This window comes from Tachypleus tridentatus, chromosome 8 (assembly GCF_004210375.1).
Source record: "Tachypleus tridentatus isolate NWPU-2018 chromosome 8, ASM421037v1, whole genome shotgun sequence".
Classification (NCBI taxonomy): domain Eukaryota; kingdom Metazoa; phylum Arthropoda; class Merostomata; order Xiphosura; family Limulidae; genus Tachypleus; species Tachypleus tridentatus.
Window position 1 is genome coordinate 992,069 of NC_134832.1, and position 16,039 is coordinate 1,008,107.

The 16,039-nt window shown below is 32.2% G+C and overlaps 1 protein-coding gene across 5 annotated transcripts; it reads right to left on the reverse strand.

The window, feature by feature from the left end:
• Positions 1-1,722: 1,722 nt before the first annotated feature.
• On the reverse strand, positions 1,723-12,348 carry LOC143258406 (queuine tRNA-ribosyltransferase accessory subunit 2). Of its 5 annotated transcripts, none has more exons than XM_076517302.1 (2): positions 12,056-12,348; positions 1,723-7,877 (listed from the first exon to the last, which is right to left on the reverse strand). In XM_076517302.1, the coding sequence occupies exon 2, from the start codon at positions 7,860-7,862 to the stop codon at positions 6,666-6,668; it is 1,197 nt and encodes a 398-aa protein (XP_076373417.1). In that variant the 5' UTR covers positions 7,863-7,877; positions 12,056-12,348; the 3' UTR covers positions 1,723-6,665. The 5 variants fall into 5 exon arrangements, with proteins under 5 accessions (XP_076373417.1, XP_076373418.1, XP_076373419.1 ...); XM_076517303.1 differs by having other exon boundaries at positions 12,078-12,328; XM_076517304.1 differs by having other exon boundaries at positions 12,067-12,328.
• Positions 12,349-16,039: the final 3,691 nt, after the last annotated feature.

Here is a 16,039-nt window from a genome sequence, read left to right on the forward strand (position 1 = left end):
ACAGTTTTTAAGTGGATAAATGAGAGTTATGAGTTTCTCACACAAACTTGCTTAACACATAATTATTGGGAAAAGCAGAAGATGAAGAGAAGGTTCTTAAATCATGCTAGGAACAAAGCAAAAGTTTCAGTATTGAGAAGGTAGTTAACATACGGTACACAATCTGAAAATTTCTTGTTGGTAAGGCTGTTGTAAAGAGAAAGAGGGAAGTGAATATTAAAAACATATGAAGCATTTAAATGTGCATCTATATGAGAAGACTGATGTTTAAATTTAAATTAGACCATTATGTATCTACCCCTAATCGTCTAATGAACCATTTAAAGTTTAGTTCTACTTTACTGGTGGCTGGAAATAAAGTCACAAATGTTTTAAATACTCAAATATAATGTAAAGTAACACAACAAATATATGATGTATGACAGGTAACACTAGATGAAATTACATGACATACACACACAATTAACACAACTTACATAACTGTTGTACAGGGAAATATATATATAAAAGAAAAGAAGGAACAATGCTACTTGTCTGGCTTCCCATTACCTGAAAAACACAGCCTCACATTTTGTGATGTTTGTTAACCTGAAGATGACCTAAGAAGGTTGAAACATTGTTCTCTGCTTTATTAGCAAAAGTGTTAATACCCATACCAGCTGCCCTGAGATACAGTCTTACATCTGACTTGAGGAACATGGTGCCTATCCACATGTGAGCTAAGTCCAGGTTATGATCCTGGATGTCAACTCTGACATTTTATATATTATAAATTGAATTTACTGACACACCATCTGAACATTTCTTTCTTCATTAAGATTCACAATGTTATGGTTTTTGGTTAAAGAGCACTCTACTAGTAGTCTGTTAACTTGACATGTATATTTATATATAATGCAATCATGCACACTTTTCAGACATATATGAAATTAACCTTAACATAAACAAGTGGAATAATTAAATAAACTTAAAAAATTATGAACATAAATATTTCAAGTTGTGACTTTTTTCCTAAATTCATGTGAGAATATGTGGGAGACCCTATAAAGAACATGAAAAATATTACAATAAAAATTTCAATATTTATTACACTCTTCCAAAATAAGTGTTCACTTTTCTCTTCAATATCATACATTGTTATAGATTATTTACTATCTCTGTTATAAATATTACAAATTTCACAGCATATACCATTCATATGTCTTATGAGCAAGAAAGTTACAATCACACAGATTTTGGTAATAGTGTAAGAGTCATACATTTTTGTACACAGTCAATGTAACCCTCAAATGATTAATTGTGTTGTGACCGATTTTCAGGTATACCATTGTCAGAACATTAGACTGAATTAAATCAGATTTATATTTAAAAAAGAAGCTGAATTTATGAGTAAAACTGAGGAATATTAATATAACAAAGTCAGTTACATATGAACAAAACAGTTAGATTCTGAGTACTAATTACTGACTTTTACCTAAGGATGGCCATTTGCTTGAAATGTTGTATATCAGATGTATGATAAGTACTGTATATATTGTCATCAAATTACCTATAGTTTAAACTTACTTTTACCATGATTATTTGTTTTTCTATTTTTCATTTTCTACTTGTACAAAATCAAACAGTGTAGCTGGGTCAAATAAAATGTAAGTGAAACTGTTACTACATGGAAATGAAAAATTAGTAATTTACTAATATAAGAAAGAAAAAGGTGAAAAAAGTAAGAAATACATAAATGTTTTATTACTACAGTCTGAAGCATCTCCAAAACAGAGTACACTCTTACAATCATTAATCCATATGCATACATTTCTAAGATGTGGCTGATACAATCACCAGTCTTAAGTTAGTGTTAGTACAAATAGATTTGAACCAAATACCAAAGAGTATCTTTTATTTCAAGATTTTAAAAAATGCCAAATAAAAATGTTATTTAATAACTTTTACCAGAACAGATATTAACCATCTTCCATAACATTTCAGTAGCCTACATTATCACACACACACACATATATATATATACACAAACTTGACTCTTTAAGGTCACCTAAAAATGAAGTATCCCCAAGTTAATATTTTTTTAAACAAGTTTAATGAACTCATTCTTCAGCTATGTTTTTGATAAACTCATTTTTAAAAATAGCATATTGTGCAAAAACAAATGATACATCTCAGATAAAGAAGGATTCATATCGAGATATTTGTTATATGCAATGCTACTTAAGAGACATTTCTGTAAATGTCTTGGAACTCATTAAATAGTAAAGATAATTTTTTTATGATGCCAACACCCTTTCCAAACTGGCAAAGCATGATTATAATTAACTGTACTTGTCATACTACATTATTATTTGGCCTATTATATATATTTTTAACACTGTAGTTTGTAAACATTTAGAGGGAATCTAACTGAATGTTTAAGATTGTTAATCAAATTGTCTGTATCAATAAGTCATATTTTTTCAGTTTAATGGTAGAAGACAAAAAATAAGTTATTTTCCAACAGGTGGTTGGTTTTTGTAATGGGTTGCCTTTAGATGTGGTAAAAGCAGTAAATTGTATGGTAGGCTCAATAAATATTTGAACAATAAAGGAGTAGCTTTTTATTTTTTAAAGTTTAAATTAGTAGATGGAATGATCTAGATGAATCAACAGCTTTCTTGTGTCCTTAAATTTTATGTAAAATGTGTCCAGATTTTTTTTTAAAAAAAGGGGAAGTGACAATAGTTCCTCAAAGATCAAGTGACTGAAACCTAGAGCATCTAACAGGAACAACATGATCATTTGTTTTAATATCTAAATAACAGTTGAAGAGAGAAAAAGATGGAACTTGCTCTTATTGAAATCAGCAGATATTTATATCCATAGAACAATCACAGGTAAAGTAGAAAAGGCTGTCAGTGCAATAAAAATCATCATATTCTTTAACTAGTGTAGACAGTGGACCATTCATTTCACATATTTTTGGGGTACACATTTGTTTCAAATTTTTAATAATCATCTTTGATGTATATATTTTTCTAACCCCTTCTTAAGAACTTTTTGGTTTTATGTTTCCTTATACCAGGACATCCAGGATGTTTACACTTCCTGCATAGGAAGTTAAATAACTTAAACTCCTGTATCTACCTATTTGTATTTAAAGTATAGCAGTACATTTATATATAGATACAGGAGTTTAAGTTATTTAACTTCCTATGCAGGAAGTGTAAACATCTTAGATGTCCTGGTATAAGGAAACATATATATATGTACAGTTACACTGAAAAATGTGTCTTGGGCCACTTCTTTTAAATAATATTGTTTACACATTATGAACTTGTTAGATGTTATTGGCCATAATTTTGTGTGTGAGCAATGATAACCTTTTTCAATTAAATGTGGTGCTTCACTAACCCTCTTTCTGTACATTCTTATGGTATTTTACACCTTTGTTTGACCAACAAAAATAAATCCTTTTCTTTTGAACATGCATTTGACCCTCTCTGCCACCTACCTGAAGAATGGCCGAGATTGTAGAATATCTCCTTATTCAACTATGTTTAGAAAAATTTTCATGCAGGTATTCAACATTAAATTAATAACTTCTTTATAAATCTGGTGTACAAAGGACGAAAATGAACTTAAAACTCGTGTTTAGGTAATGGTTACATACTATAGTGACTGACCCATAGAAACTGTACCACCTTGGCCACAATTAGTCCTTTAAGTGGTGTAATCGCACATCAATGAATGACAAAGATACTTATATGAGAAGGGGGTTCTTTGCCTTTTTCATGTTATTTGGAATAGTTTTTGATTTATGTGAATTAAGGATTATGGGATATCACACTATGACTTAAAAGTATGGTGTTTCATTATTTTTAGGAAATCAATACTATTTCAATTTGATTCCATTAACTTTCCCATACAACCCAACTTGCTTCTCAAAGTTTTTTTGTTGTCTTAGTTTCTTTATTCCTCCTTTGTCAACTTTCCAATTTTGTCTGTTTTTCTTGAGTGAAAACACTTGGCCTTACCTAATTCTATCCACATCTTCTAAAAATGGATTATATGATCCAACTGGTAGTAGTTTAGGTGTAGCTATAATTGTGAAACCACACAACAGTTTTCAGTTTCACAATTATGTGAAAGTCTGTAAATTCAGGTTGTCGCTACTGAGCTATTTTTGACTATTACATAATAGACAAGGTTTATGCTAACTGTGCAAAGTTTTGATTTTTTGTGCATTGCAGTTTTTAAATACATTTGTTAGGTTAAGGTATTTTTGAAAGTGGGTAATGAGGATTTCAGATTATCAGGAAACCCTAGCTGTGAAACAGCTGACAAAAAAGCCAAATAGGAAGTGGCTTTGGATACTGTTTCCTTATCTCCACCATCTCATGAGTTTGTAAATAAACTTATCAAAGTCAGATCAATAACTGAACCAACCAGTTAGTTTCTTCTGTAAACCACTGATAACTTCTTGGTATAAAATATTTGCCTAGTGATGGGTTTCATACTGCTTGGTTAAGCCACCTAGGAAAGATTAGGCTTAAATTATACAAGGCTAATTATATGCTTCCTTTGGTTGTTACAGTACATTAGATTTAAAGTTTTGAAATTTCACACACCTTCCTTTAAAAACCGAGTTAAATATCCTATAAAACTGTCCAGAGTTCATGAACTGCATTCCTTTCTGTGATCTTGAAAAATAATTTAGTAATACAACATTTTTCTTTATTTCAATGTAACTTTTACACACTTAAAAATTTAAACTTTATATTTTAAATAATGTTCCTTATTTAAAACTTGAAAGGTGTGCTTAGAAGACAGAAAACCAGAGGGCAACCTTTCCATGCAACTAGAATGTATGAGTTCTTTCTAATCACTGTGTATTGCACAACTACACAGAATGTGGAATAGATAAATTTGATGTGCATGAAGCATATGAATTCCTGGTTTGCCCCTAACATCATAAATATACATGTATTATGCCATCTTTGCTTGAGTTCTATATTACATACTTTTGGAAAGTGGGGTTTTATTCAATATATAAAAAAAGGGGAAAATATGATTTGAAAAGATTTAAAAGAACATACAATGTCACTTAAGATCAACATTATTCACATAAAGTGACAACTGTACAACTTATAGATTCAGAAACAGATGAGGTGTAGTGAGTGAAATTTAAAACATTAGTAATGTAAATAACAAACTGTAGAGTAAATGGTTTGTTTGTTTTTTGAAATTTCACACAAAGCTACTCGAGGGTATCTGTGCTAGCCGTCCCTAATTTAGAAGTGCAAGTCCCTTAATAAATCAGTTAGGATGAAAAAAGAATAATATCTCAGCAGACAACTGTTTTTATTAATCTTAACTTTTGATGTGAAGAGAAAGTTGTCTTTTACAACTATGATAGCTGTTTGTTTTGTTTGTTTTTTGAATTTCGCACAAAGTTATTCGAGGGCTATCTGGGCTAGTCATCCTTAATTTAGTAGTGTAAGACTAGAGGGAAAGCAACTAGTCATTACTACCCACCGCCAACTCTTGGGCTACTCTTTTACCAACATATAGTGTGATTGACCGTCACATTATAATGCCCCCACGGCTGAAAGGGCGAGCATGTTTGGTGCGACGGGGATGCAAACCCGCGACCCTCGGATTACGAGTCGCATGCCTTAACACGCTTGGCCATGCCGGGCTCGTAGAGTAAATGGAATATTAAAACAATGCATAAGGATTTGATTTAAGGAGAAAAATCTCTCAAGTAAAAATAAACTGAAAAAGCAAATGAAAAAAATGAAAGTGATTTAAAGTTTTGAGATAGAAATTTTAACTCTTTGATTACTGTAATATTTTGATCTTCAAGCTTGAAAAATATATTAGTATTGGTTAATTGGTTTGTTTCAAATTTCTTCAAAAGCTACTCAAAGGGTATCTGTTTTAGCTTAGCCATTCCTAAATCAGCAGCTGGTTATCATAAATCTCCAATTCTTGAGCTACTCTTTTACCATCAAAGCATAAGACTGACTGTTTTTCTTCTCTTGTTTGTTTTGTAATAAAGTTTTTCAACTTAAAGACAAAATCAATAGAAATTGATAAATACTTTTCAATTTTCAATGGTTTGAATTAAAGTGAATATTACTGAGCATTACATTGTAATATCCCCCCTCCAAGTTAAAAGTGCAAACATGTTCGGTGATGGGGATTTGAACTTGTGACCCTCCTATTGTGAGTGCTTTAACCATCAGGCCTTAAGTTTTTACTGTAATTGTAACAAAAATTAATTCATTTTAGCTGACTGACAGAGAAACAATTGTCCTACTCTTTATCTGAAGTATTATGCAAATGAAACAACTAACACACATAGTGTAGAATCAATAAAAAAAATATTGATGTTAAACTGATTATGGCATAAAATGAATGTTTTTGTTTAGAAAATAAACAAACACAAGCATTCCACAATGAGTTCTCATTGATTGTACTAAAATGATTTTTTAACAAAATTTTGTCTTATTATGTTTTTACATTAATAGTTTGACATGATAATTTAAGATGAAAGTCTGTGGAATAAAAACTTGTTTACAATGTAATTTATCTAATTCTCCTATAGTTTTAAAACTGTAATTTATATAATTCTCCTATTGTTTTAAAACTGTAATTTATATAATTCTCCTATAGTTTTAAAACTGTAATTTATCTAATTCTCCTTTAGATATTAATTCTCTGGCAAATGAAAAAAAACTTAAAAAATTATGTAAATTGTGAAGCATTAGCAACACAAATGCCAACATTTCAGATGTATTTAACAAATGATGTATATAAGCCTTGGAGAACTGACAGCACGTGTAGCATGTACAGCCTTCTAAGAGAGATGAGAAATCTTCTCGATAAATTTCATTTTTCAAATCAATTTCATATTTGAAATGGGAATTCAGCAGCTTCAAGCCATCCTTTACTAAAATGTTTACAGGTGAATTACCTGTACTGACAGGGGTCACAAGAGCTCTTCCTTGTTCAGTCACAGCAAATGCATAGGATGCATCAAATAGATCAATGCCACATTTTATTGCTTTGAGGACCATATCAGGTGATAAAGCACCATGTAAAACTCTAGGTTTATCTAAAGGTAAAAGAGCAATTGTTTCTTTTAATATTGGAAACATTTGTTTGAATGTACTCAAAAGATCTGGGTCTGAGTTATCCAAGTGGAACCCATCAATAACAAAACCATCAACGGGTCTTAAAACTGTTTGCATTGCAGACCTTTTTCTAGCATCTGGAGAAAATCCTCCAACCACAGATCCGAAAATTGCAGTATTTTTTAATTTATCAGATGTTAGATGTTTTTCTAAACACTTATCTAAATGTATGAGTGACCTTTCCACAGAATGTGTCAATCGTTTTCTGGAAGAACCTTGTGGTGTATCGCTATCACAGAGTGCTTGATAGAAAGCAGGCTCAAATGATTCCACAACTGCCATAAACTTGTCCACGTCAAGATGAGCTCTTCCCCTAGTGTTCCATACTGAAATACCAGCCTTATCATTGTACCCTGATGGTGCTGGTTCAACTGGGTCTTGAACAGATATGCATATGGGGTATTCTTCAAGTCCTACAAATTTGCCAATACCATGCCCATACTTTTTGACTGGCTCAAATAAATCAACTACTGATGGAAGTGGGAACACAACTGGAGTTACTGGTTTGTTTAAATACTGCAACACTTCATTGGTCAAGTGTGGAATACTTCCAGCTCTTGAGTAAAGCAAACAGAGAGGTGTTTCAAAGTCTTCAATTTTTTCTGAATCTTTCCAAAATTCACTTAAGTTTCCTAATCGACTCTCTTCAGGCCCCTGCTGAAGTACAGCAAATTTCATCGTTCTTGTAAACAACTGAAATCATAAAAAAAACAAAACATTATCTTTTCCTATTCACTAAAGTATAAAAAGCAACAGACAAATAATGATACTACTTCATTAATGCTACAACTAACAAATACAATTAAAATGGAAGAGAGGTCAGTCCACACAATATTAAAATTTTAACATGCATATAGATTAAAAACACATACTGAAGTACAGAGAAAGTAGGACAGTCACAGTTAGTTTTATTAAGACATCTGGTAACTCTAATCTGACTTTGCAGACTGCTTTTTTTTTTTTAACTTGTTGAAGCTTTGAGTATTTGTATTCATTTGGACACTATAAGTTTAAAAGTAAAGGCTAGGCTAGACTATCTGTTACTATGTTTGCTGGTAGAACTATCACCTTGAAGTTTCTTTACTAAATACTTATTCTACACTATAGTATAAATAATTGTAGTTGGTTTTTAGTTTTGTGCTATTACTACGGCATTGTTGTTGTTACCAGGTTCATGGAATTGAAGGTTATCTGATTTCCTAATGTTGGGAAAATGGTGAAGCGTAATGTAGACAATAAAAATGAGAAAAAAACTCGACTAACTAACAAACTCTGTAATGAATACAACAGAAAGAACAGAAGAGAAACAGTTAGGGTTAGGTCTAGACATGCATCTAATCTGAAGATTTTTGTAATGAAACTGAGTATTGTGGAAAGATGGCACCAAATTATGGGTAGGTGATTAGTTATATATGTAAGAGAATATTAGCTTTGAGGTAACTGATTACTTGAATAACCCCTTATTTGATGAGTCTTTCTGGCGGACTCAGCTTAGATGGTAATACAGTGGTCTTTCATTTGATTTACAGATGTGATTTGGATGGAGTTGACGATGGTAACTTACTGTTTGAGCAGATGAACAAAGTGGCATCTTTAAATTCTGAACATGCATGACCATTGGAAACTTTAACATTCCAAATATAAACTGGGACATTGGATATTTGTATAAGCATGTACATGAATTTTTACAAGCTCAGGAAGTAATATTCCCAGCCTGGATTTAGTGATACAAAAGAACTATGCAGAAATAAATAATTTAAATATTTTGAAACCCTTAAGGGAGAATGACCATGTAATGACTGTTCTTGATTAAGGCATAAGTTGGGCTAAAGTTGACATCCCTGCAAATAAACAACCAAATTATTACAAATGTAATGAAGATAATATAAAATTAATGCTAGATTTAGACTGGGATACACTGCTTACAGATAAAAACATAAAAGAAGCATGGACTATTTTTAGTAACAAACATTATAATTGTGTCAATATAAGTGTACTGAAGTGTAACTGCAATAATGATGAAAAAAATGAACCCTCTATGGTTCAAAAGAGAGGTTGCTAAAGCTTGTCAGGGACAAGAACTGTGCTTGGAAAGATTTAAGTTTAAGAAATCTAGAAGAAACTATAAGGAAAATGTAAAACAGAAAATTAAGTCAGCAAGAATTACAGGAATAAAAAAAATGCAAATTTGAAGAAAAAAACATTGTTAAAGATATAAAGACTAATCAGAGATATTTTTTACAAATATGTAAACATAAAAAACATAAAACCTGTCAACATTATTAAAGATTGAACACAAAATAGTGAGGAAACAGCACATGTGTTTAATAAATATTTTATATTTGTGTTTAAAAAAGAATTGGATGCAGATGTTTTAATTTTTAGTTAGGCTGCATAGTCTTTGTTTGGGATAACTGATGACACGATGTAAATGATGACAGTTACAACCAAAATGATATTTTAGATTTGGTCATAAACAAAGATGAGGTGTTTCAGATGATGAAGCTGATAAATTAATTCTAAACCATGGGACCTGATAATATCCATTGAAAAATACCAAAATTCACAGCAGATTAAATAGCATAGCCCTTAACAATAATTTTTCATAAGTATCTAGATTAAATAAAACAATTGTATGGCTGAAGATCTGCTATTTTGACTGCAATTCATCTAAAGGGAGACAAGAAACACCAAATTATAAACCAATTTGTCTTACTTCACAGGTGGTTAAATTATTGAAGAAAGTTATTAAAAGTAGGGAAATGGACCAACCTGAATGATTAAACATAATTTCAGACTTGCAACATAGTTATGTACTGAGAAGATCATTTCTTATTAATTTAATAAGACTGGACATCATTATATGATGAATGCACAATTTAATGTCATAGTTCTTAGACTTAGTAAACTTCTTGATTCTGTACCTCATGAAAGTTTACTACTTAATTTAAAAGAGTATGGTATTATAGGAAATGTATATAATAGAATTTAAGTGTATCTCATTATTAGTTTTCAATGTGTTTTAGTCATTGGAGTAAAATTTGGGTGGAAGAAGGCTATTAGTGGCATTTCCTTGGACTTGATGCTCAGACCAATCTTGTTTGTTTGTTAATGATGTACCCAAGAATATCATCATGTAAAACGTTTTGTTGACAATTGTAAAATATATACAATATATAACTGAATAAGAACTAAAGAGCAGGTTGAATAATTCAGGTCTGATTTCATGATATCAACAAAGTGGTCAAAGGAGTGGATGTTGTGGATACTAATAATTAAAAGTTTAAGGTTATGCACTTAGGAATAAGTAATAGCAAGCAAGATTATCTCACAAATGGTGTTATGCTAATTGTTACAGATATTGAGAAGGATTTAGAGAATTTACATTCTTCAGACTCAAAAGTCCAGCGAGGCCAACCAAAGTATCAGAATCATAAGATTTTGCTTTGAATTTCAGGAAGCTGAGACATTTTTGATATTATATAAAATCTACATAAAATCATATTTGGAGCATGTTGTACACTCTTCGTAACTATACCAAAAAGAATATATTGATACTATTGTTTATTTTGAACTTTTGCACAAAGCTACACGAGGACTACCTGCACTAGCTGTCCCTAATTTAGGAGTGTAAGACAAGATGGAAGGCAGCTAGTCATCACCACCCACCACCAACTCTTGGACCACTCTTTTACCAACAAATAGTGGGATTGACCATCATATATAATGCCCCACAGCTGAAAGGGCAAGCATATTCCATGTGATGGGGATTCAAACCCGTGACCCTCAGATTACGAGTTGAATGCCTTAACCCACCTGACCATGCCGGGCCAGATGCTACAGAAATAGTACAAAAAACAACATAATAAAAAAAACAGAAACAAATACGAAACTGGTTCCCAAGTTAAAAAACTGAAGTACACAAAGAGAGACTGAAGAGATTAAATCTAGCTACACTGGAGAAAAGGAGGCATAGAGGTGACATAATAGACCTTTAAGATTATCATGTGATTTAAAAAATGCTAAAGAATTATTTAAAATGAGGGAGCCAGGAATAAATGAACAAAAATATTGTAAGAAGGAAATAAGACAAGAGTAATAAACAAATGGAATGAACTAATCAATTACGATAGAAATATTGTACAGGCAATGTCTGTAAATGCTTTTAAGAACATGATAAATATAAAAACTGTCAATTTGAGCATCTAACTGTTAAAAAAAAAGTCTAATTAATTATAAACTTTAATTTGTTATTTGTAGAGAGGCAACCAACAAGCACTAATAAGTGTACTGAAACTCGTTTTTTATTATTGAGAATTTTAACAGCAGTAATTAATTTATAGCACTCATTTGACGTACACTAGCTTGTGCAGTGACACTGACAAGCCTAACGTTATTAACAGCAATATATAAATATATATATATACACATTATCATTGATATCTGAATATTTAAAATAACTACATCAATGGACTCTGGTCAAATTAACTAGGAGTAATTTGTTATTAAACTTTCTACACAAATACAGAAGTAAAACATACTTGTATTCGAAGATACCTTTTACCAACTATAAGCCTAAGACCGAAAGAAAACATGCAATTAAAAATTTAAACATCAAGCATGAATTAAATATTTGCTGAATTTATTCAGACATGCTTTACCTACAGGGCGATATTTCTAAACTAATTTCAAATATTATTTGAAAATTCAAAATAGCAACCCAAAGTGTGAACAAAATTGCAACTACAAACTGTTAGGTTATTAGAGTAAAAAACATATTACAGCAAAATTAAATTAATTTTGATAAGAAGATAAGAAAGTACGATCTTTATACTCTAAATAATTATAAAAGAACTTTTATTTCAACCAACGTTTCTAATACCAAACAGTTACATATATCAACTCTGAGGTGCCATAAAGGTGGATGGCCAGGTAGTTAAGGCACTCGACTCCTAGGGTCGCGAGTTCGAATCCCCCTCACACCAAACACGCTCGCCCTCTCAGGCGTGGGGGCGTTACACTGTCACGGTCAATCCCACTGTTCTTTGGTAAAAGAGTAGCCCAAGAGATGGCGGTGGGTGGTGACGACTAGTCGCATTCCCTCTAGTCTTATACTGCTAAATTAGGGACGGCTAGCACAGATAGCCCTCGTGTAGCTTTGCGCGAAATTAACAACAAACCACACCATAAAGGCGGAATGTTGGTTAAAATAAAAAGTATAAAGAGTATAAAGATCATTTTTCTAATCCTTTTATCAAAATGTGTAAACCTATCCTGTATGCACTACACATTTCGAAAGCCGAAATTATTTTAAGTGTAAAATTCTCAGCACAAAACTTGAAATAGTTTCAAGAAAATATTTATAACCAGTATTATAAATAACGATTTTCTTTGGTGTTGTCCCCCGCTGGTACAGCAGTAAGTTTGCGGATTTACAATGCTAAAATCAGTGCTACGTTTCCCCCCGGTGGACTCAGCAGACAGCCCAATGTGGCTTTGCTGCAAGAAAACATAACTTCTTTGGTGTTAAGCACAAAGCTATTCAAATTATTACAATGAGCTATCTGTGTTTTGTCTACCGTGGGAATAGAATTCCAAATTGTAGCATTACAGATCTTCAGACGTACCACTGATCCACAGCGGGACGTTAAATAAAAAAGATTACCAGTATAAACATTTTGGTTGATTTGTTTGTTTTGGTTGTTGTTTTGTTAAGTGCATAGTTGCACAATGGGTTGTGTGTACTTTATCCACCACCGTGTTTTGTTTTTCTTTCGCGTTTTTAGCCTACAGACTTAAAACTGAGGGCAAAAGTTGGACGAAAGTCACAAATTTTTGTAAATAAGATTGTTGAAAGCCATATTCAGTTAAAGAGTAACGCGGATAAAATAGCCCAATTTCTGCAAACATACAAATCAAACTAATTAATAATAGCAGTTTGAAGTAAAAATAATTGTATATCAGATTTTTCAGAGTAAAATATAGGTGGTATCTTTATTTTTAAAGTAGATTTTAGGAAGTGCCAAAACTGCTCAAAGTTTTCATTACGAATCAACATATTTCAAACTTGAAGCCTACCAGTACCACAGCGTATATCTGCAGACTTAACAGATAGAAACCGGGTTTTATTATCCATTGTGGGCAGACCATAGATAGCCCATTATATAGCTTTGTGCTTAATTACAATTACATATAAAAGAAGTAACTTTTCATTGTTCAAAGATAACTTTTTCTTAACCATGTGGTACTAGCTGCTTTCCCTCTAGTCTTACACTGCTAAGTTAGGGACGGCTAGCGCAGATAGCCTTCAGGTAGCTTTGCGCGAAATTAAAAACAAACAAATAAACAAACAAACAAAACAAATCAGTCAAATCAATGGTAAAAACGACAAGAAAAAGAAGGTCAGCCGCAACAGTAACTAGATAAAATAAAGTGTCAATAACAAAAAAAGACGCCAACACGACAAACCACCAACAAATCTCGTAATTAACAGATCCGACCCACCATTAAGCAATGAAGAGGTACATCTACTCAACAAAGGACTCAACTTCGCAGTAACACCTAGAAATATTCTTCCATCCGTCGAAATTGAAGCCTGTCTCAAAGACCTAGCTAGAAGACTGGTGATCCATTCTACACAAGCTGAAAACACCAGCAAACAACGGAAAACAACCACCAGAAAGAAGACAACGTCGATAACAATTCCACCGACAACTAACAACCTGTCTTTCCAGGTAGAACTGAAAACATCTATTTCCCCGAAACACCTCAAAACACTATCTTAAAACACTTTTTCAAAGAATTTTCACGCAAAACTATCAACATAATTTCACAAAAAAGAAAACCAAAAACAACCTCACAAGAAAATATATCAATTCTATAAACAACTTAAAACAAGATAACAGCATCAAAATTCTAAAAGCAGATAAAGACAATGTTACAGTTATAAAGAACAAAAGTGAATACATTCAAAATATGAACATCTTATTAGTTGTAAACAAGTTTAGATTAATACAGATACTACTACAAAGGAATAAACCAACACAATATTAGAAAACCTTTATTCTTACTTACGATTGACCGGCTCATGCACAGTACAACTATAAGGAACTCGCAGATCTCACAAACCCGATTGTCCACTACGACCTATAATGTAGACCAATGAATCATTTAACCACAACCTCGGTACATACGTAGCGTGAGCATTTTCTAAATATGTAACATCAGCCGGCTCCTTTTTTAAAAACTCTTTCTAACTTTAAATATATTCTTAATCAACTAAATCATAAAGCCTTAATGACCAGTTTTGATGTAATATCCCTCTTCACAGAAGTCCCAACCACTGAAGCCTGCAAGATAGCTTTAGAACTTTATATCCAAGACCCCAACCAATTGATACACATCCGCAGCAACCAATTAGCAATCCTCATGGAAATCACTACCACCAAAAGTAACTTTATGTTTAATGACCAAAACTACCTACAAATAAATTGCTTAAGTATGGGGAATACAATGTCACCAGTTCTAGCCAACATTTTCATGACATATTGTATCTCAAGCAATCAATTCAGCCTTGCATCCATCACTATGCTGGTACAAGTATGTTAATGATACAACTGCTAGATTCACATCTACAGAACACACATTTAGTTTTCTTCAACCACGTCAACTCTACACATCCCAACATGAAGTTCACCTATGAACAGGAAAAAAAAATTAACCAAATAGCATTTCATAACCTCAAGATTACAAGAATCGATATATCATTCGAAACAGAAATCTACAGAAAAATCACCCATAATGGACTATGTATTCCCTGGGACTCAGCACATGAAACAAAACAAAGCCTCAACATATTAAGAAACCAAATAAATACAGCCACAAAACTATGCTCACCAGCAATATAATTTATAAAATACAATGCTGCAACTGCCACGACTTTTATATTGGAAAAACAAGCAGAAAAATGGAAACTAGATTCAAATAAAACACACACACACATACACAAACCAACTTCAAACGTTTTTGAACACTGCAAATCAAATAAACACAACATAACCATAGAAAACACCCAAATAGTAAGAAGGGAAACAAATATAAACAAACGCAAAATCAAAGAAGCTCTACTTATACAACAACTAAAACCAATATTAAATCAATATAAAGGAACACCTTAACAAATATATAAAGGAATACCTATACTAATTAATAACCTACCATCTAATTGCAACGCCCCTTACAATCCCGTACCCATTTACACTCTCGTCCCTAAGACATGCGCCCGGCAACGGTCAGCTGCAAACTCTTTCTTTGCTAGCCTGAAGATGACCTAAGAAGGTCGAAACGTTGTTCTATGCTTTATTAGTAAAAGTGTTGATACCCATGGCAACCGTTTGGAGTTACATTTTTACTTCAAGTAAATCTCGTCATCACGAATGACCGTCAAATTATAACGTCTCCAGGGTTGAAAGATCGAGCATGTTTGGTGGGACGGGAGAATCGAACCCGTGACTTTCACATTGCAAGTAGAGCATCCTAATTACTTGGCCATTTTAAGCCCAAATAATCAACTGATGATTTTGGCAGATTAGGCATAGAATATTTTTAGGATTTTTGTATCTTCTTTAACCTACGTGTTTTTCTGATATCATTAATTTACAAAATACATGTTATTCAGAATTAAGCCTATTGAAAATTAATCTTAATTATTATTGTAGAGTTTTAGCAGCTATATCGTAAGAATCATTATATAATTGAAACATTTATACAACATTTTGAGTCATAATGCTTTTCTCTTATACTTTTACAAAAAGAAATGTGAAAAAAACCACCAAAGATATTTGTGATGACGAGAA

Excerpts from the sequence above, each read along its gene's own strand:
- LOC143258406 (XM_076517301.1), bottom strand. The coding sequence starts at position 11,779 with ATGTTTTCTTTCGGTCTTAGGCTTATAGTTGGTAAAAGGTATCTTCGA. Across the intron at positions 7,878-11,725 it reads AAAGGTATCTTCGAATACAA|TTGTTTACAAGAACGATGAA; the intron begins GTATGTTTTACT and ends TTATGATTTCAG.